We start from the raw sequence: 21,687 nt of genomic DNA, 5'->3' as shown, positions 1-21,687 counted from the left end.
TTCACAGCATATTTTCGGTAAATATCATTCATCAAATCACCATAGATTAAAACTTCATATCTGATGCTTACTAGGTATTGTTGTGTAAAGTAACTATCCATCATCTCATAATCTGACAACAAGCTGCGGAAATCAACCAATCTCGCCACTTAAATCCCTTACGCATGACTTCAGAATCCATTCATCCCAATATTGATCCCCACAACATTGAGCCTATCGTCATGCCTCACAGAGAGCCCAATACACCGGAGCCACAAACACAGGACTCTGCAGAGCGTGTAGCTCGCATACGGATCAAAAACCGCAGGAAATTGTACCTTGATCGCCATCCATCATATTTCACTGCCCCGGACCTAGAGCTTGCAGGTCAATTTTTGCTATATTGACTTAAATAGTCTGATAACTAATTATATTCAGATCCCTTATTGTATGACCGATGCATCAGGAGATTCCAGACTGCCGCGGAAAGAGAAGCAGATGGACGAGCAAAAGGTTATTCTGGTAGGCAAATCTTCAATGATTTTGATCGTCTTTAGTTCTTTTGATGGTAATAAATGTCTCTACCAGGTGTATTGGAAGCAGATCTATATCGATCAGAAGCTAAGCTTGCTGCACTGAAGGGCAGCTCTGATTCGCGCTCTAAGAATGAAGATGAAGGTGTTGGGCGCATTCAAGAAGATCACGGGGTTCCATACTTGAGCTATGCCAGAGGTCAGAGTGGTGAAGTTTTACCTGAAGATCCGGAAGAAGTACCGAGGAGTAAGGAGGACGGCTTCGAGAGATGGAAGTTTGAGATGACACTCAAGTTTCTTAGGGGGGAAGATGGTGATTTTGATTACCAAGATGTAGATGCTGGTGGAGAATGGGATGAGATTGAAAATAGGGACGTTGAAGAGCGATGGTTCGAGGATGAGGAACCGGAATGGTTAGGGGAAGAAGAAACTGGGGAAACAGTTGGTGGAGAAACTGGGATACAGGATTTTTAGATGGTGGATAATGCCATGATTTGCATCCTTCTTACGATCGACTTGGACGAATTATCATGCAGCATGGCACTTCTTAATTAGACTGAGCAAATAAACAATGTGTCGTGGGAGACACGCAAGGCTTGAACACTTCCGAATGTTGCAGGTGTCTAAACACGTGATTAATATTTTCAGTAGATTTATTGTCCCAGAACAGATTCAGTATTTCCATGTATTGCACGGTTTTGGTGGATGAAAAGGGTTCATTGAGTGGTGCACAGTGTATTCGTTGTCTTCCGGATTTGGAAAGTTACATTTGCGTGCGCGGAGTAGGTAGCGGATTCACGAGAGTATGAACCTACCTAGGTAATTTCAATGTTTCGAAATTGAGTCAAAAAATCGAGCAAGATATAAGAATCTAAATATGATGTATGTCGGTATAATGCGATCTATCTTTAACGTGGAGGATGGGGGGCGATGGTATCAAGAAGTATGGACGTTTACTGAGAACATGTATCTTAATACAAAAAGCAATATCAAGGGTCACATGGACTAAATCATTCACCGTCTCGAAGGTTATCGCCTTTATCGATAAGAACATCATCATAAGGCTACTCTCTACCATTGACTCAACCGTATCCCACATACATATAAAATCCAACCCGCATTTAACCTTCCGGATTCCTTTCAACCCACCTCAATAAAATCATAAACGATAGGTAAATCTTGTAAAAACCATCAAGATAAACATCTCGCAATATCTTTGAGACCCCGCTCAACATCAAAGGAAGCAACCCCGCCATCATGAACTTCCTCCACAGTACTCTCGATAGACTTCGAGAATTTACACCCGTTTCTAATACTTCAACCTTTCGCACCAATGGACAGATCACACCAGAAGAATTCGTAGCAGCTGGAGATTACTTAGTGTTCAAGTTTCCAACATGGTCATGGGCTGATGCATCCCCAACAAGCAAGCGCGCCAACTATCTACCAGCTGGCAAGCAGTTTCTAGTTACCCGTGGCGTGCCATGCCATCGCAGACTCGATGATGATTTTGCAGGTGACGCAGGTCATGATGAAACTGTCGTTAGAGATGGGGAGGATTTCAGAGGCGATGGTCCTCATTCTCCAGGCGACGATGAAGATGGTTGGCTGAGGACTGGAGGGTTGGCCGCCAGTCAAGAAGCCCGTGTAAGAGATGTGCGAACAGTAGACGAGAGCGGTGAAATGGGCGAGAGAGAAGATGATGAGGATGATATTCCAGATATGGAGGATGACGATGATGACGATGAAGCTATTATTCGTGATCCTAAGGCTGACGATGCGAGTTCGTAAGTATTTCTAGAGCTTAGTCTGATGGCTAGATACTAACAATTTACTTATCAGATCTCGTCGAACATATACTATCTACATCGCATACACGCCTTATTACAGAACTCCTCGACTATACCTCTCAGGATATCTCTCAAGCTCCCAACCGCTTCCACCACACCTTATGATGGAGGATATCGTAGGGGACTACAAGGACAAGACCGTCACGTTGGAAGACTTCCCATACTTTAGCAATAACATCAAGATGGCATCCATCCATCCTTGCAAACATGCCAGTGTCATGAAGACCCTTCTGGATCGTGCAGACGCGGCCTTAAAGCTTCGACGAGAGAAACAAAGAAAAGGCAAGACAGTACCTGGTTCTAAAGATACCGGAATGGAGGGCCTAGTCGACGATTTCGAGAAGACCAAAATTGGTGATAAGAAGGCTGTTCTCGAAGGTCTCAAAGCTGGTGGGAATGGCAACGATGAGTGGGAGGTATTGCAACATGATCAAGATTTTGCCAATGAGGAGGAAGAAGTTGCTATCCGTGTGGACCAATATCTCGTTGTATTCTTGAAGGTCAGTTTTCTTGCACCTCTACTATAGTGAATTATGCTAACGAAATTCCAGTTCATGGCAAGTGTGACGCCGGGTATTGAGCACGACTTTACCATGGGCGTCTAAGCGGTGTTGTCTTTATTTTATGCGCAAGCTCAGGATGATGGGAAACGGCTTTGGGGAACATAGTTTTTGATTATTCTTCGATCTGCAGCAAAGTGGAGCAATCCTTACGAGGAGTTTGGAGTGTGTCGGATAGTTCTTTGCACTAATAGCACCACATATCATATCATTTGTAGAGAAACCAGGATTCGAGTAACAGGCATCTGGTCTCATTTTGTGCTTGTTATACTTGTGTTTGAGTGATGCTAAATCGTCAAATGACAAGGGGTGTTTTCTGATAATCATAAAATTGATATGATTAGACTACTGGATTCATTTCGATCGCCGGGTAGTTATTGAAATTTTAGCTGGATGTTCTAACAATGATTTCTGTTTAAGATTGCTTTAGCTATGGGGTACCAAGTCGTTGTTAAACATAGAAGACTTGCCATGGTCGATTTGAGGCGGGGTAGTCCCTCAACTGTCTGGAGATCATGCAACAATTTTTTTGGACTTCGAGATGTCAGATTAGCCTGGAAGAATAGATCAAAGTAAAACATTCACAAATTCACGTTTACTTGTATCCAACTTAGTATTGTACGGGTTCAAACAAAGGTCTTATTGGTATATTTGCCAGGAGTATGCTATTTAATACACGTCCTCCACCCCTCCCAAACCCAGCCATTCATCCTTGTTATCACTTCTAGAAACTTTCATCTTCTTACAATCGTAACATCTTGGCGACGTAGTTCTCAATCAACTGCTCGTTAGGGAAACTCATATCTTCCAACTTTTGAGCATATGGGGTTGGGACTTCGGCACCAGTAATTCTTTGGGCTGGGGCATCGAGATAATCGAAACCGAACTCCATGGTCAAGGCAAGTAATTCAGCGCCGACACCGAAGGCTGGGAAACCGGACTCGACAGCGAGGAGACGGTGAGTCTTTTTGAGGGAGGTCATGATGGTTTCGACATCCAAAGGCTTGATGGATCGGAGGTTGATAACTTCGACCTCGACGCCATACTTCTTCTTAAGGTTCTCAGCTGCGACGAGAGATTGTCCAACGCAGCGGGACAAAGTGACGATGGTGAGATCCTTTCCAGCACGCTCAATCTTGGCCTTACCGAATGGAATAACGAAGTCATTCTTCTGAGCAGCCTCGCTCATTGGGAAAGATTGACCATACAACAATTCGTTCTCGAGAACGCAGACAGGGTTGGGGTCGCGAATGGCAGCTTTGAGTAATCCTTTGGCATCCTCGGCACTCCATGGAGTGACGACCTTGAGACCGGGTATGCTTCCGTACCATGCAGAGTAATCTTGTGAATGTTGTGCTGCGACACCAGATGCGAAACCGTTGGGTCCGCGGAATGTGATGTTACATGGTTGAATACCACCGGACATGTAGTGAGTTTTGGCGGCGGAGTTGACAATTTGATCAATAGCTTGCATTGCGAAGTTGAAAGTCATGAACTCGCACTGTAGAACTGGATTTTAGCCATTACTCTCTCTTATCTCGATAGACTTCCAGTGGAAGGCGAGGAAATGGAGAAAAAAAGTCCTTACCACAGGATGTAAACCTGCCAACGCAGCACCGACGGTCAAACCGCAGAAACCCGATTCAGTGATGGGAGAATCAATAACTCTCTTTTCACCGAAACGATCCAGTAAACCCTTGGTAACCTTGTATGCGCCATTGTACTGAGCGACTTCCTCACCCAGAACAAAGACCTTTGGATTTGACTCCAATTCTTCGGCCAAGGCTTCGTTCAAAGCCTCTCTGACTGTATATTCCTTAACACCACTCTCCTTTGCATATCCTCTGCTTTGCACAATGGCCGGTAGACGGGAAAAAGATTGAAAGGCATTTCGTGTTGGGCGAGCTGAAGAAATGAAGCGACTCGCTGGTCGTAGAAGTCGTGACATCTTGGAGATGGGGTTATGTGATAAGAAAGAAGACCCTCAGCAAAGAAGTTCAAGAGAGGGAGGTGAGGATGTGAAGGAATGGAGAAAAATTGACAAGCTACTAGGTATTCTCACGAACCTTCAACTCGAGTGGCACGTTGGGACTTTTTGTTCAAAGCTTACAATCCGCGCTCCGAAATGTTGATAGATAAGCTAAACTTTATTCGGATTAGCTTTCGGAAGCATTAGGGCGAGACTCAAGATTGATAGATAAACTTCACTCAAAACATGCGTCAACACAGTTAAATAATTTGATTAAAGTTTTTATATCTAAGAGTTCATTGAAATGGAAATGAGGGACATGAGGCTCGATGTTTTAAGGCTCTAGTGAACCTTCACATCGAACTCTCCATAAGAAATCTCGTAGGGCTATTATAAGTTTCCGGGACGATCCGGAGCCTAACGATCCTGAATATATAGTGTATTCAGAGGGCAAAGAAAAGGAATCCTGAATATTGCTCCATGACAGTGACCTTCTAAGAGACGGCGGTGCGTCTGACGGGCAAAACAAGAGATGTCATTGGTACTCATGGCTGAGATTCTTTTGGTATCTCAAGTAAGCACAGAAGAACTGTCGAGCATTAGCAATGAACAAGATTAAGATAATCAATAATGTCATCGTTTTGTGTGTTGCTATTCTATAATGCAAATGCATACAGAGTGCTCAAATACATCGACAATCACAATCGTTTAATAGAATCTTGTCGCACCATGGCGAGCAGGAGAAAAGGGGGACATTTCTATCCTCACAAACGCCTCTTCCTTCCATCTCAACTCCAACTTAATACTCAAATCCTTCTCTACTACCCTAGACAGTTTTTCAAATAGTATTTCCAGCTCAGCGACCCCTTCTTGTGACTCCGAGCAACATGGCTCCTTACACTCATAAATATACAGAAACGCCCAGCACATCCCAACCAGAAGTCTTTCTAAAAAGATTTTCTTATCTTTCTCATTTGTCAAACTCGTTTTCTTACCAAGATCGGTATAGATTACAACCTGTGGTTTCTCTTTCCACTGCACAAATTCGCCGAATATACCACTTTCTACCCCCGTGTCTTTTCGACGAAGGCAACAGAAATCCCTGACCTTATTTGCAAAAAAAGAGGTCGTCAAAGAATTTCGCATAAGTATTCATGCGATATTCCTCAGTCGTTAGACAAATTGTGTATCTACCCATAGTATTATGGATTGGTCGTCCAAGGTCTGCAAAAGTGGTTATGATCGAATGCTGCGAGAAAGTGGGTGAATCTACGTTGGATAGCAGAAGATTAATGAGGTCTTTGCGCTTGTGGCTATTCGGTGAAAGATTTTTAATACTGAGAGTAGCTTTGTGCGTTATATGAGGGCTGAGATCTTGGGGTCCTGATTTGACCAAACATTGCAGTACTTTGGCCACAGACTTCATTGTTGGCATGCTACAAGAGACAAAGAGCAACATAGAGGTGCTAGGTGTTCATATCGATGTTTTTATATAGATAAAATGATGAATCTCAATCAGTGTGAATGGTTTAGATCCTAGATTGGTTGTTCGTTGTAATTGAATAAATCTTAATAAGGAATCTGCCAGTTTTTTCCGTGATATGTTGTAGTTTTCCAATCCTTTGATGATTCAGCAAGTATAAAACGTTTCCAATCACGAAACAACTTTTGTTGTTTGATATGTTAGAGCTACCACTGGGAGACTGGAGCGCGTTCATAAGTTCGATTCTTTTGAAATGGTAGACTATCAAGATTTGGAGAATGGCCTGAGTGGTTTTGTAGTGTACGCTTGTAATGCCACCAAAAAAGTAGTTCCTTCCACGTAGCACAAATAAAACATACATAAGATTATAAGAGACCAGTTTCCTGGGTGGTATATTTGTGTTCTTAAAAGAAATAATAGTATTTGTTTTGCAGAGCTGTAAGATGGGAACACACTGTGAACTTCACGGGAACCTTATGGAGTTATGTTTTCAACATAAGGATTGAGGGTATATCTTGCGTTCAAGCTTCTAGGGCACGATCAGATGTACAGTTTGAGACTGATTATTTGATTTTTGATTCCCTATGCACTACATATCAAGATGCTAATAAATAGATTAAATACACTGTCTTCCCTTATCTAACAAGCTCCCTTGTAACAGAACCATGAATTTTACCTAGTACGGTTCCAGCAAAGACAATTGGCAGAAACTTTCCATGATCTCAATTTTTTAATAATTCATCCAAGGTCGAGTTCAAGTCACTAGTACGAAGAAGAGAATCACGGCCACTAGGATGATCACCTGCGGTAAGATATGTAAAAAGGCCGATAGCTATCCCAATCAGCAAATGGAAAAAGGGAAACCCTGGATGGTGTTAGTTTTTACGATCTATTGTCAATATTTGAAGGGTGGAAAAGTAACTCACATTGTGGATGAGGAAGAGAGCGATGACGATCCTGGGCATACCCAGGAAAGTGACGATAGGCTAAATCATCCTCATTAACAGGAACTACAACTTGAACGAAAGGTTCCTTCCAAAGAAAAGAGCAGATAGCTCGGAGAGCCAGAAGAATTTCTGGACTTTGTCCGGGGATAAAAAAGACATGTGTCTCCAATCCCAACATTAAATAGGCCAAAAAAGCCGTCGAATAATAAATCACTCTTACAGTGCGGAAAAAAATGTTCCAGGTGCGAGAAACTTGTCTGTATAAGAATATTATTGCGTCGATTATCCCTCGGAGAGGAGCAAGGTTCAAGCGTAAAACATTGTACAAATCTGATAATTTCTGTCCTATGTCTGCGAATAATTGGAGAACTATTTCGTATGCGCGCATAAAAAACCCCATTATCCTATTGATGAATGGTAATTGGGGCAGTGGAGGTCTCGGGTGACGGTAATCTTCGAATTGCAAGAACAGCCAATAAGCATATTCCAATAGAGGCATAATGGTATAGATTGTAAATACAAAGAGAGTCAGTAATTGGATAAATAGATAGCGTCCTGGTGGTATTCGATGAACTATTGATTGCCAAATATAACCACCCAATCTGGTAATCTGACCATAAATATAAACGAATGGATAGCCCAACCGTCGGACTGGGCGAAGAATATAGGCAACCAAGGCGTAAAGCCGCTTGAACGGGTAAAGGAGAAATGCAAATGGACGGAAAACATATTTGAATAGATGACCCAACAAACCGAGAAATCGACAGAATGAGTGATAAGCTGAGCGAATCTTACGCGAGACATAGGTGAATAAATTACGTATTCTGTTCGGTGGTGGAGGAAAATCCTCCTCCTGCGGGGGTACGGGTTGCCCCCAGGCATCTATGTAGCGCCGTACAGCTATGTAGAAGCCCGATGCAAGCACGGGAAATAATACCCATGTGGTGAAGAGTGACACCATAGCTGGATCGAAAGATATCTTTAGGTATGAGATCGTCGAATCGGTAAACGATGAATCGGAGAACATGGCCACTAATGATGCAATTGGCTTCAAAATTATAGTGAACGCTTTCGCTATTATTGGGAGAACAGATTCCGCGATTGGTGCGCCAGTTCCTGGAGTATATCCCGGCTTTTGGTCAGATGATTGCTCGGTGGTAGAGGAGAAACCGCTCAAGAAACCTATTACCGGACCCAATGGTTTCAGAGCTGTGTTCGCTACTGTCGTCAATGCCGGTAGAAGAGATTCTATCATTGGTGCTTTCATTAGTACCGATACTATCTTCGTTCCTATCAATTGAAAGGGGCTGAGTAATGTCATTATTGGCTTCATGACTATTGTCATTATCTTCGTAAGAATCGGCGTAGTAGGTCCTGCCCCTATAAGAAGTGTTCCAGGAATATATGGTTCTGGTGGTGCGAGTCCTTCCCACGCAGTAAGAGCTTCTACTGGAAGAATAGGTCCCGAAGTTGATCCCGTTAATATTTTCCCAAGCAACGACCCTTCTAGCGTTTCTGCCAGATTGAGTCCGGATAGTACTTTTCCAAGCATTGACACAGATGGTACTTTCTTCGCGTGCCTCCCCAGTCCCGTATCTAGTATTTCCAAGCCCAGTTCAGTGTTTAAGGCTTCGGTTATTCGTTCTGCGAGTTCTGATTGTGTTAAAGTTTTCGCGATTTCCGATTCTACAAACTCTTCTGCAAGGTCTGGTTTTGCTAATGTGGCTCCTAGCTGTGCAGTTACTAGCCTCTTTTCAGTATCAGACCCTGTTAATATGTATCCGAGCAAAGACCCTTTCAAGGCTTCCTCGATGCCTTCTCTCCCTACGAGCGATTGATCAAATCCAAATTCTCCTAACGTTCGGCCAAGTTCCGAGTGCTCTAGCATTTCACTGATACCCAATGATCCTTGTTCTTTTGAAAGATGCGATATCAGTACTGCCTCCCCAATTTTTGACCCTGTTAATGAGTCTCCAAGCGTTGATTCTGAAAGTGTCTTTTCCACATCTGGGCTTAATTGGAAAGGCTTTGGAACATCATCATATGTTCCTGGCTCTGGCTCTGGTTTCATCGAAATCCCAGGCTGACTTGGGTCGAATTCTGGTATAATAGAGACGCTCGTATCGCCACCAATTCCTGAAATCCATTCTAACATCCAGCTGAAGGTTTCTGGGAGATTCAATAAACTCTCGAACATATCCATCACAATTTTCGGTACATCAGATACGTAACCAGTAAAATCCGTAAGCGCGCTTCGTACAAAATCAAACCAGAAGAGCTGGCAGATGAAGAAAACAATCATGAGCGGACGTATATACCATCGAGCTGGACCTGGTGCTTCTGCAACGGCCCCGCCCACCAGATGATATAGAATGGCAGACGGAATAAAAAAGCAAAGGAAGCCAATTAGGAATCCCCATTCATCAGGTAGGAGATTCCACATTCTTGTGGAAACGACATATTCCGCTGTGGCATCATACAAGCCAGACATGTATTCTCTTGAAGTTGTGACGGAATGAAGGGCTGATTCCCTCCCGTGAGCAAAGGTTTCAAACCATGGACCAAAAAAGTTATGGAGAACAGTCATCGCTAGATCATACAACCTCAAGACCCCCAGCCAGCCAAGGGCCCCGAGGAAGTATGAGGACAACGCATCTCGCCAAGAGTAAAATAGATTCCGAATATTAGGCAAAAACCACCAATCTACCTCCTCGTCAGCCCCAAGGGAGAAAAGTTTGTAAAAGCCCCATGCAAGTATAAAAGGAACTCCCAGCGCCACCGCGTAAAACGGAATATAATAGAGAGCGGAGTAGAAGAGCCATTTGTAGAACTTCCACACTTTTCGCCAGGTGAGTTTTCCTCCAAGTATACCGCGAGACCTCGGAGGCGGTCTGTCCAAGTCTTCATCACTGTAAACCCTTTCTAGCTTCCCAGGATCAGGCTCTTGCTTCTCCAATTCTGGTAGTTCCAGATATATTTGTTCTGGGCATTTATTGACCTGGACCGGGTCTGGGAACGGGTACCCTTCGACCTCAAGATACGGGTGACCTGTTTCGAGATTTGTAGGATTTTCAATGTGCACATATATAACAAGCCTGCATCTGACCAGTTTGACCTGCTTTTCGAGCTCGTTCAGAACTTTTAGGTCTTTTGGTGGCACGGGAATGTCTCCAAAAAGATACTTCGACATGTCTGAAATATGATGCAAAGCTGGATCGGCTTTATAATGTTTCCAGAATAACAAAGGGAGGCAAGGAATAGTGGGGTGTGGCAAAGGCGTATAATCTTCCAATGTTTCTATTTGAATGTCCGTCCATGTCATGGAAGCAACCTCAATTGCTAACTCCGCAGCTCTTTCGTAAAGAATCTCAACTTCATGTTCGTCAATTTTGACGATGGTCGGCAGCCAAAGATCCTGTGCCTCGCTTCTCAACCATTGTCTTGCTCGAGCTTGTGCTACTCTCCGAATCTTGCCATTTGTTCTGGCTGCGATGCTTTTGCTATGGCTGTACTCTTCTCGAGGCCTAAGTAATCTAAGGGTATGCGCTCGGAAGGATTTAGCAACAAGCTGGTTTTGTAGAGATTCATCTATGCGATAATACATTAGACGGTATACTTGTTCATTTCGGCTGATTATTACTTACGCTGGAGGAGATTATGATATAATTTGTCGACAGGATTATGCGGACCGACCACTGTCCCATTCAGGTTTTTTACATCATCCAAGAAGAAGAAGGGATTCTTCAAAATAGTCGTCGCAATATGATGAAACAAGGACGCAGCAATCAAATCCTCGCGCAGATTTTGCTTACTATACCCAGCGAGAGGGGATTCGGCAGCATTGTGACCAAAGAGATTTTGAAAGTCAATCAAGCCACGCAAGAAAGGCTTTGGTTTATGATAATAATCGATGGGTGGATCTGAATTTTCGTCCCGCGCATGACTTGCGATTCGTTTTGCAATCGAGTCAATGCTGTGACTATCCCAAAACAAATCATTGTATTTCGACTGTATGTCGAGCTCGTCGGATTCTTTTGGGGGAGCTACTTTTGGCAAGGTGCTGTCGTAGCCATGTTCTGCATTGAACCACTGGCTCAAATTTCCCCATATTTGCTTAACAGGCCCATCCGATACAGCGTACTCATAAGCTGCATCGCCGAGATCCAATTCAAAATTATGGAGGCCAACATCTTGAGGATATGGCTTGGCCTTTTTGCCCTTGTAAACTTCCTTGATAAAATTCTGTAGCCCCGGACTTCTCAAGAAATCTGGTAACGGCTCGCGTTGCCATTCAGAACCCTCGGACTCTGCCATATTATCGAGAATTGATTCGGGCAGCGTTTTGTTGAAGATAATACAATACCAGTTCAATTTATCTAATGTTTTGAAGCTTGTCAAAATTACTCGAATAAAGTAACATTTAGAGTTGTGCTCAAAGAAGTCTTTGTTGGTAGAATGCGGCCTCGAAGTCGTTTCAATACATTCCTAAAACTAAAACTCTTGTTCTCTTTGATGAAGAGCGAATGAACTTGGCATTGTGCCATCCGTCTTTCATACAAAGCTTTCTCTAGTGACCGGAAATGTTTAGGTCTCTTGATTGTTGCAATTTGCTAAAGATATAAAGAGGAGCCGAGAGAAAATCCTGGCTAATAGATCAGTACGAAAGTGTAGTATCTACCAAATTGGGAGCTCTCTGTCATTATAGAGCAATACGATACCACTATAAACAACGGAAAGAGTTCGACGGGTAGTTTATGACAAGTGTGAGTTGGTCAATATACTACATCAGTGGTGGCCGTTTGTGGAGTGCGATAACGAAGCTTCAGTGAAATTGTTCGGAATTCCAGTAAAATCAGTTTTCTAGGAATTTGAATGGCAATTTATAGTTGCACGACAAATGGCCCTATCTGACTATCCAACTGCCTGCCGTCAATCGTGTATATTGATCAGCCAGTTGTTTTCTGAATGACCGAAAGACCATTGGAGATTCTGATTTGGAAAGATTGGATAAATACACTTCAAGCAATTCAAGAAATATATGAGATTCGTGTCTGATATGCTTAACACAGAGAGTCCAGCAATTTGAATTCTGATCCTAAGAGAATATCGTGTATCGAGAACCAGGGACCAAGAACCTCACATCTGCAATAAGTAGAGCTACGGCCATATTGTGTTCTTTGTAACTTACTCTCTACACGCAAGAATTCTGGTTCTGATAGAATAAGGTGCCAACTAGGCTACGCGAAAAATATCCTGCATTTTCTGTTAATGGTATCAAGTTTTAGGAAACGCCAAGTAGACCCATACCCGCCCAGCCCAATAACGCCTTGTCACCATGCCCCCCAACCCACTAATACAATTGTCCGAAGAAAGCCTGAACTAAAACACTCTGAAGCCCTATTTATTTCCCCAATAGCATCTTCAAAACCATGACTACTAAGCATAAAACTATCCCAGCAATAGCCCGATCAACCCATACGGGTACACCTTCATCTGACTGAACACGAGCTTGTGCCATTTGTCTTTGAGGTTGAGGATTCTGAGCAAGTGGTATCGTAGCTGTGGGTTGAGGTACCGTTTGCGCTGGCCTCGCAGATGGATACTCACTCTCAGCCTGTTCCAGCTGTACTTCCTCCGTGGATTTACTATTCCCTCCATCCAATTCCTGCTTTGATCCCGTCTCCGCTTTAGTCTCCTTCTTTAGCCCGATTTGCATGTCAGGTGGTACCGTCTCCTCTTCTCTCTTAGAACTCGTCCCTTCACCCTCGAATTCCTTTGCAAGTTGTTCTGCTTCTCCTAAAATCTCCTCGCAGCTCCTTCCACCACAAACGCCGCATTTCCACCTCCTACTCTCCCCTGCTATTCTCTTTCTAACGCTATCGCTCGCATCAACCCCTCCCAATTGCCCCGAAGGACTGGTTTCCATGAATGATCTGAGAGCTACTAAGGCAGTTCGTATTCCCCACGCAGGCTGCCATGTTTCCTCATGATGTCCACTTATACTTAAACAGATCTCACGATTCACCTCAAATCTTCCGCTGGGCGTCAAGAATCTAAAGGAAGGGGGTCGAAGAGGATATTGGGGAGGCAAAACGATGCGTCCGTGATAGATACCCTCGGCGAAAGATGAGGATGGGGGGCCGCGCAATGTAAAGTGCCAATCGAATAAATCGGTATCTGAAGCTGGAGAAGCTGTATAGTCTGGAGATGGATGTTGTGAGAGTTCAGCGGCTTCTTTCACTACGCCACTGATTAACACATGCGGCGAACGATCGTGGGGTATAGAATAACTTACTGATGCGCTTCAACGTGGGAGATTTGGTATTGAAACCAGGCGCCATGATTGAGGATTGATCGGAAATAGTAATTGAACTTCTGGGCTAGAAAGAGAGGTTACTGGACCTGCTCACTGAAGTATCAATACGATATTTGAAGAGTCGTTTGTGTATGAATGAGTAATGGATTTCTTTAAATAATTAGTGGCTGCCCATTCAACGCTATGGTGTAACTGGACAGGTCGATCGTAGTGACAAGCGCGAAGAGCATCAGAGCGCAAGAGCACATGCTGTAGATAACGATTAACATGTTGCGATAACGTGGCCTTGATTGTGATTACGTAATCACAAACTGATGGTCCACCAGTGGGTGCATGGACTGACGGGACACTTCCCAATTTTCAATATTTTCAATAAATCCATTCTTCAATTGTTTGATATCAGAATTTGTATTTTGATTATTTTATCTTTATTCAAGAAATACAACAAATTTTAAAATAAATGTTTCAATATATCAAAAGATATTTACAAGTTCATTTTTGTACTGTCCCGTGAGTCCGTACACCCACTGGTGGTCACACTTCTCACACCCATCCCATTTCATTTCTCGCCAGTTCAAATATAAGAAAGGGGTTGGATGGATCAATGACTAATTCTATCATCCATCTGGAATGCGCTGCCTAATTGAATATCTTACTATCTAAGTGTACTTTTGGATTGTAGGATATGAGAACATGCTGGTATTACACCAGTAGATTCCTCACACCTGGTGGTGTGCCTAGTAGCCAAATAGAGTTATAGTCAATCATCAAATCGAAAACCTTAGCCATATTACACTATATAGCTTACTTAGTTCCAAGTTTTTCCACAGCATTAGTGATTATCCCATTTACGCATGGCGTCATATTACCCAGGAAAAGAAACAGCTGTACAGTGTCCAACTGTATCTGCATTATAGCCAGCTCTTCCATCGTAGGTCATACTACACACTAGTAGTTCTTGCTCCGGAAGTTTGATGTGTTTCAATAACCAGGGCTCAATATCCGTTTCTTTCACTGTTTAAAATATGCAGTAGTGTATATATATTGCTGCTAATCTGAAAATTCAAGGGTTAGCAGCCGAGCCAGCCTAGAGCCAAGGACAAAACAAGATGTGAGGAAAAGGGGGTGAAAAGTAGAGAAGTGTTGAAGCGATTTTAAGGGGAGAAACTATACGAGACGGCCTATAGAGGAATATCTGCGACGACTTTACTCGATCATAGAAATGAAGTAATTATTACGAGGAATGATAATATTATAACATGACATATTCCGAGATTTCGTATATCCATCCACCCATCCACCGACATTATAAGTATCCAAAGCTTGATCTGTATCATACAAAGGACGAAATCGATGATCTCCAGCCCGGAGAAAAACAGTGTAAATCTTGAAACCTAATCCACATCATCATCGTGTCCATGTACATGCCCATCCCATCCTCTCGTGTCATCCTTTTGTCGTGCTATCGTATTTCCTAGTAATGTATTCGTAACTACACCAACTCTCTGGGGCCACCCAGCGGCAGCTTTTCTGTCGAGCACTTTTCTTTCCGCCTCATCTTCGTCACTGCTAATTTCGTAAGGATCTTCGTCGCTGTCTCTTGGCTGCAGTGTTTGCATCGAGACGGAGTTTGAGTCTGCTTCATCCACATATTGATTTGGACTGCGCCCCAAGATTCGGTCTGCTTTGGATTGAGAACGGTTGGCTCGATTGGGTTGTGTGGGATAGGAAACATAATGTCTGCCAGCTCCCTCTGATCTTGGCAGGGGTACTATTGGAGATGCTGGCTCGCCCCAGCCAGCAGCCCTTTCTCTATTTCTTTGTTCTTCTCTTTCTCGGGCAAGTTTTTCTCGAGCCTCTAACCATTTTGGACTTGCCTCCCAACTCCATCCATCTCCAGTGGTAGTAGGTATAGGAACCGCCCATAATAATGCCTTGGGTCCAAATAAATGCTTGAAGTTCCTCCTCCACCCAAGATCAAAAGCGCTAGGTAATTTTTCCGAATCTTGTTCGTCAAGATATTCCTCATATCGATCTCTTGCTCGAGCTCTCTCTAATTGTTCGTATGATCCAGGGGCTTGATCTTCAGGAATGTGTTGATGTTGCATAGTCTTTCTCAATGGGGACAAATATCTCGTCTTCTCGAGGCACTCAATTGTCGTTTGACCGCGGGATGATAATAAAATGTGCCATCCTGTAAAACCTGCTAAGACCAATCCTATAATCCCAGAAATTACCACTAGCATCACATAATTGACGGGTAACAATGAATCGGTATATTCTCCATCGCTCAATATCTCTCTCCAAACCCAAGTTCCGGAGACTGCGAAACAGAGAAAACAGAACAATGTTGTATATATCAGGAATAAGAGGAAGGCTTTATAATTTCGCAGTCCAACGCAGGTAGCTAACCATGGACAATGATGGTCCATCTTTAATACACAAGTTCCGCATGTTGAGCAATGGTGCGTTCGATCTGGCTTCCTTGCCTGGCATTTCTTGCAATAGCGCAATTCCCCATTCGATTTCACCGTGAAGTTTGTCGCCACAGGATTGTGTGTGGGAAGGGCGCTATATCCATGGTTTGCGGCCGTGGTAGTTCCTGGACTCGTGAAGACCGCAGCCGTATACGACCAATTCAGGAGAAGATATATAATGATTCCCAGAAATGACGTCCCCTTTCCTATGAAATATTAGCTTTGCAAAATTTAATTTGCGACAATAAAGCCTACCTATCCAGTGTGTTCTGCTGCCATCTGCCAGAAATCCAATTGTAGTTTCTACCCAGACAGCCCAGGTTGTGATACTGTATACAAATACAAGGGGGAAGTAAGTTGCGCCAATGCAACAATAACGTTCGCACTTTCTAGCCCATTTTCGAGACATTCTTGAAGGGCCAGGAGATCTAGGAGGACTTGGTGGCGATAGATTAGCCATGGGATTCATCGGAGAAACATGACTTTATTGTTCGCATTATTTAAGGAGTTGTTGGAATAACAGACCAGCTGGTGTTTGTGTTCCGTTTAATAGAGGCTGAGCTTCGCTGATTAAACATAGGTAGGTGCTACTGTATAGGTAGGGTAGGTACAGATCGGCCTCCGTAGCCCGGACTTCCGAGAACAAAAGATGATGACAGTGAGACAATTCACACAAACTTCACTTCACTCACTAATAAATCATCAATGTGAGATTCCTGGTTCAATGCAATGAGCAATGATCAATTGGAATCACTTGGTAGGACCTCGGCATAAGGTGTTCTTCATCTAACGATGTATCAGTACTTCAACCTATTTGACCTCAGCATCCCAATATTGAACATCGCTGGTTTTGCCATGTATACCTGCGTAGGCATATATATATATATATATATATATATATATATATGATATTGCCTCTGTAGTTGGCAAGTAACGACAGTTATGAATTCAATATCTACAAGATCTAATATGTAGTAGTATCATTTAGTACTAAGCGGTATCTAATGTATTACATGAACTCTCTGCCATCTTGCCACCGCAAGATTTTTGGATTCGGATAGGGATTCTCGGGTACTTTGGTGGAAGTAGAGAGATTGTATCTAACTTTCCTTATGTTTCTGGAGGCTCAGCAGGTGAGCGATACAGTGGTTTTGCTTGATGACTGAATTGCAGAGAGATTTCGCTCGCAGTATCTCAACGGATCGTCACTCTTTCCTTTTGACTAGAGATTTGTAAGATATGCTTTCTTGAACCTCCGAACCCGCTTGTGCTGAAGATGAAAGATAACACGATATATGGCCGTCAGTGGGGTCCTAAGAACTTGAAGTAATCACAATAATGGTTGTATGGGAAAAGCACCTTGAATAAGGGATGAGGTCTCGCTTCGTCGGCATCAGAGAGCATGGTGGCTATCTTCGGTGCTAGCATTTGATTCCCCTTCTTCTCAGGTATGATTGTCTGTACTCCTTCGGATTGCTAATCAATTTCATTCCTGATTCTTCTGGCTGTTCAGGCATATCATCTGATGTGAAAAGTGATCGTAGACAGCGAATGTGTGACTAGATTCATGTTGTCACTTTGAGTAGCCATGTCTTCGAAGAGTAAGCATATCATTATGGTCAAGAAGAAGGATGTGTGTTTGGTATTGATGAAGGAAGAAGGGTTTCTTTCACTCAACGTGTACAAGTAGATAAAGTTGACCTAGGTAGCTAGAAGCTTCAGATGGATCTCATTGTGTATTAAAAGAATGAGATGATAGCTACCCACATAGGCGCAGTCTATCAGCCATTTTATTCACTCTTAAATTTTATATTCATTTTTCCCCTCCTCTATGTCCAAGCAATTCCCCTCTTATCGTCTAAAAGAATCAACTATCGGCGAATCGTTCATTGGTTGGTTATTGTTTAGTTTTATTTTGGAAGCTGATATCTGTTGTTGCTGTCGCCGTACCCTTACTAGGTAGTCTTAGCCCTTTCTTTTTGTTCTTTCCCGATCTGCTTCTTCTGTAACTATCCGACGCGACAAATGTCAAAACCTTCCACTCCCTTCTCACTTCTTTACACGATAAACATTTCTCCGTCAAATTCATATCCTTTGCCTCACAGTTTTCCATACGTGGTGAATTGTATCTTTTTCTTTAATTTCTCTCCGAGAGTGGCTATTGAGCCTTAAAGAACGTAGCAGTTGGTCTCAATACCATACTTTCTCTCCATTCGATCTTCCTTGTTAAATCGGAATTCCATGTGCCTCGAATCAACAATATCACTGTCTACATTGATCCCGATCGTCTTCATGAAAGATATAAACAAACAGAATATCGAACAATACATTTGACAACAATTAAACTCTCTTCGACATGGATACCATAGACGCAAAGACGGGCGAACCTGATACCAAGGTAGATTGCAGGCTCTGTAACATCACCTTCAAGGATTGGACTGCCTTTCATAACCACAAATTGACCCACAGAGATCACATCTGTTGTGATATCTGCAGCACAGACTTCCACACTGAGCAAGGTCTGAAGCGTCACCGAACTCTAGTATGTTGCTTTCAATCGAGTTACTGGCTAGTCATGATCGACTGACTCTGACTAACCTCTTATGAAACTCTAGACTCACCCAAAGGAGCAAGATCTCAAGTGTATGGCTTGTGGTAAAAAGTTCATTCGTCTAGGATCTCTAATCAATCACCTTGAACTTGATAGCTGTCGCGCTATCAACTTCGAAGAGAGACATAACCTGGCAGCTATCAGACGCCAACGTCAACAACTGCACGCAAAATTCAAGGCTAATCTAAAGGAGATTGATGACAACGCTGGCCCAAGAACTAGTCATAGCCTTTTAGGTTCGCAGGATATTTCTGTAAATTCTATGGATGTTAAGCCGTTGGCACCAATGTTCAAACCACCACCACCAAACTTTGAAAGTGAGATGGCTACCAACTTTGAGTTTGGCGGATGGGAAACTACTAGTAACTCCCCAAAACTTTCTCTTCTTGAAGTTAGCTTACAGTCATTTAGTCCTAGAAGAAGATATACCATCGAATACTCTTAACGAAGCAATTCAAAATACTGCTCCTGCTCCCGTCATGGAATTACAACCAGAGGAAGACTTGATTTGTTTCGGGGAAGTTGACAAAGCCATGAGTATACCATGGGGAGGAATTTCAAAGAAGACAATCAGGGAGAAACCAAAGCTCACTGAAGAGGTTCAGTACGAGTATGTCGAAAATTCCTTCCCAATTGCAATTGCACCTTTAATGAAAGAGTATAATTTCCCGCCTTTGCCAAATGGAAGCCGATTTAGAGACGCCGGCATGAAAGCTCCAAACTACATGGATGCGCCACTCGAGGACTCAAAGTTTACTTCCATCTGGGACACCAAGCACATAATTGCAAATGCCCGAAAACCCATCCCCCCACCATCTACAGAGGCACCTGCCGTGACAGATGTAGCTACTCGAACTGGTGGACTTCCGCCTCTTCGTATGCGGGCTCTTGTCAACCCTTTAACCGAGAAGGAGTATGCACTGTATGACCCTGAAGACCCTTCTTTCCGTGCACAAAGATATTGGGTTGCGTTCACCCGAAAGTACCAGTGTCCTCACCGCTTGTGCAAGTAAGTGATTTCAATTACCCAAATCAATCAATTTTCTAACATGTTTGAAGGAAAAGTTACGATACTGAAAGAGCCTTCATCCAACATTTACTTTCTACCACACACACTTCAGATAACAGACTTATCTGTCCCAATTGCTACGTAAGTGCAACAGACTTCTTCACTTAACGTTTCCATATCTCAATATGTGTTCTGTGTAACTTGGCATCACTTTAGTTATGGAATATTCTATTCTAAATTGCACAATAATTCATTCGCAATTCCTTAAAGTTGTGACAGCGTTGTTCAGTATGGCGTCCATGATTCAAAATTATTGTCTTCATATTCTGTCAGATCATATTTTCGAATGTGGAATTGGAACAGAAAACACTTTAAACGTGCTTTAGTGCGCTGTTACTAACCATTTGATAGAGAGGTTTCGGAACGTACACAGCCCTAACGCAACATTGCGAGTCTCAAGGAGTTCGTTGCAAAATTCGTGAAGCAGTTAATTACGGTAGAGTTGTCAATGATATCACTGCTAGTGTGGCCGATGTTGTAGGTAAGCATGAAGACGAAACAGTAAAGTATACCGTCAAGGAGGAAGGATTTGGAGAGTTGGCCAAGAAGTATAAGGAAGCCGGAGAGAAGAATGCCAAGAAAAAGGTAAACTATTGGGCAAATCATGATGCGGAGTTTGAGTGGTAGATGTCCAGACGGGCCCAGGATGAAAATATTTCGAAGTCCTTTCTTGCTGTGGTGGATGCAAATCGAAGGTTTAGGCTCGCTGGTCGTTTTTTTACTTTGCCTCGGCTTTCAGATCTTGCCTTGGCTTTTCTTTCTTTCTCTCAAGTAACGCTGAGATATTCCAGGATTTATGGCAATCGTTTCAGCTGTCAAAAACCAGATAGCTTAGCACAATCGAGATGTTCTAAAAAATGCTTTGTGGCTTTGGTGTTGAAGATAATAAGCAGTATGATGGCTTACATGGAGAAAGATGTCACCTTCTCGTTTTCTCTCTCAATCCCTCTTCATCGGCAATCGAATGCCCAAGAATTTGATCACTAAGATCTTTAACTAATTTTCGCATCGCTTACAAGGGATGGCAGAATTTCTCTCGTTCTTTAATGAGTGTAGATGGAGAAAAAAAAAAGGAAAAACAGTGCTTTTGTGAAGAGTGGCTTGCTTTGTTTGACATAGAGGTGGGTAGACAAAACTTTGTGGATGTTTGCTATGTGGATGTTCCCAGTAATGATTTTTTGTTATCATGAAGTGGTCATGATGAGGTATATACATGGATTCCTGAGTTCCGCACCGCGGCTGATGATTGAAGAAAGGAACATTGGAAGTAGAACTTTCCCTTCGGAAGTTGGTCTTGGTATTGTAGCTGGTACGCATGCAATAGCAGTCCCATCGTGTGCCATGCTTTGTTATGTTACAAACATTGCTCGAGTATATGAAAATCTTCACGGAGAGGATAGTAGTGCTTCAACTCTGTACAAGAAATTCGACAACGGTTATTGTGCCAGTATACACATGCTTGTACTGATAGAATCATGTGTGCAGCTTCATTCGATCCAGATGAGGTGAAGAGTAGATTACTCCCTGGGTGGTCTTCAAATTGATGGTATGTCTGTATCGTAGGGCGCGTAGCTTGTAAGTGGTGGTTGATCATTGATACAGCGATGAGATGTTTGCAACCTGTGATCATGCCGACGAGAGGGGCGGATTGTTGATATTGCCAGCTGTTTAAGAGGAGATGAAGTTGAGGTTGTGAAGCATACAATGGGATAGAACAGTAGTATCTTAAATTTGACGTATGTTTAATATCCTCGCCTCCAAATCCCACTCGATGATCCTCTTATATAGGTACCTATTCAACAACTCGAGAATTTACTTTGATTTTCCAAGCAATATTTGAGGGTTGAATTTACATCTTGGAATTATGCATCCAAACCTTAACATCCTCACTCG

General features: G+C 42.9%; 7 protein-coding genes across 7 annotated transcripts; 3 read left to right on the top strand and 4 right to left on the bottom strand.

The window, feature by feature from the left end:
- Positions 1–164: 164 nt before the first annotated feature.
- EAE97_010788 (uncharacterized protein) lies at positions 165–986 on the top strand (the record flags this gene model as incomplete). The annotated part of the gene is made up of 3 exons (XM_038881303.1): positions 165–366; positions 418–501; positions 568–986. The coding sequence occupies 3 exons, from the start codon at positions 165–167 to the stop codon at positions 984–986; spliced, it is 705 nt and encodes a 234-aa protein (XP_038727921.1).
- A 783-nt stretch (positions 987–1,769) lies between these two features.
- On the top strand, positions 1,770–2,967 carry EAE97_010787 (uncharacterized protein; the record flags this gene model as incomplete). The annotated part of the gene is made up of 3 exons (XM_038881302.1): positions 1,770–2,299; positions 2,355–2,862; positions 2,914–2,967. The coding sequence occupies 3 exons, from the start codon at positions 1,770–1,772 to the stop codon at positions 2,965–2,967; spliced, it is 1,092 nt and encodes a 363-aa protein (XP_038727920.1).
- A 697-nt stretch (positions 2,968–3,664) lies between these two features.
- EAE97_010786 (uncharacterized protein) lies at positions 3,665–4,870 on the bottom strand (the record flags this gene model as incomplete). The annotated part of the gene is made up of 2 exons (XM_038881301.1): positions 3,665–4,423; positions 4,511–4,870. The coding sequence occupies 2 exons, from the start codon at positions 4,868–4,870 to the stop codon at positions 3,665–3,667; spliced, it is 1,119 nt and encodes a 372-aa protein (XP_038727919.1).
- Positions 4,871–7,096: 2,226 nt separating this feature from the next.
- EAE97_010785 (uncharacterized protein) lies at positions 7,097–11,635 on the bottom strand (the record flags this gene model as incomplete). The annotated part of the gene is made up of 3 exons (XM_038881300.1): positions 7,097–7,239; positions 7,301–10,909; positions 10,966–11,635. The coding sequence occupies 3 exons, from the start codon at positions 11,633–11,635 to the stop codon at positions 7,097–7,099; spliced, it is 4,422 nt and encodes a 1,473-aa protein (XP_038727918.1).
- A 1,087-nt stretch (positions 11,636–12,722) lies between these two features.
- On the bottom strand, positions 12,723–13,662 carry EAE97_010784 (uncharacterized protein; the record flags this gene model as incomplete). The annotated part of the gene is made up of 2 exons (XM_038881299.1): positions 12,723–13,561; positions 13,617–13,662. 2 exons carry the CDS (start codon positions 13,660–13,662, stop codon positions 12,723–12,725), a joined length of 885 nt encoding a protein of 294 aa, XP_038727917.1.
- Positions 13,663–15,031: 1,369 nt separating this feature from the next.
- On the bottom strand, positions 15,032–16,574 carry EAE97_010783 (uncharacterized protein; the record flags this gene model as incomplete). The annotated part of the gene is made up of 2 exons (XM_038881298.1): positions 15,032–16,320; positions 16,370–16,574. The coding sequence occupies 2 exons, from the start codon at positions 16,572–16,574 to the stop codon at positions 15,032–15,034; spliced, it is 1,494 nt and encodes a 497-aa protein (XP_038727916.1).
- Positions 16,575–18,470: 1,896 nt separating this feature from the next.
- EAE97_010782 (uncharacterized protein) lies at positions 18,471–20,421 on the top strand (the record flags this gene model as incomplete). Its single annotated transcript, XM_038881297.1, has 5 exons — positions 18,471–18,656; positions 18,730–19,087; positions 19,137–19,734; positions 19,785–19,875; positions 20,146–20,421. The coding sequence occupies 5 exons, from the start codon at positions 18,471–18,473 to the stop codon at positions 20,419–20,421; spliced, it is 1,509 nt and encodes a 502-aa protein (XP_038727915.1).
- Between the last annotated feature and the right edge of the window lie 1,266 nt (positions 20,422–21,687).

The sequence above is a fragment of the Botrytis byssoidea genome (genome assembly GCF_014898295.1).
Source record: "Botrytis byssoidea strain MUCL 94 chromosome Unknown BBYS_030, whole genome shotgun sequence".
NCBI lineage: Eukaryota > Fungi > Ascomycota > Leotiomycetes > Helotiales > Sclerotiniaceae > Botrytis > Botrytis byssoidea.
The sequence above is the reverse complement of the archived record's forward strand: the minus strand, read 5'-3'. Positions and strand labels throughout refer to the sequence as shown.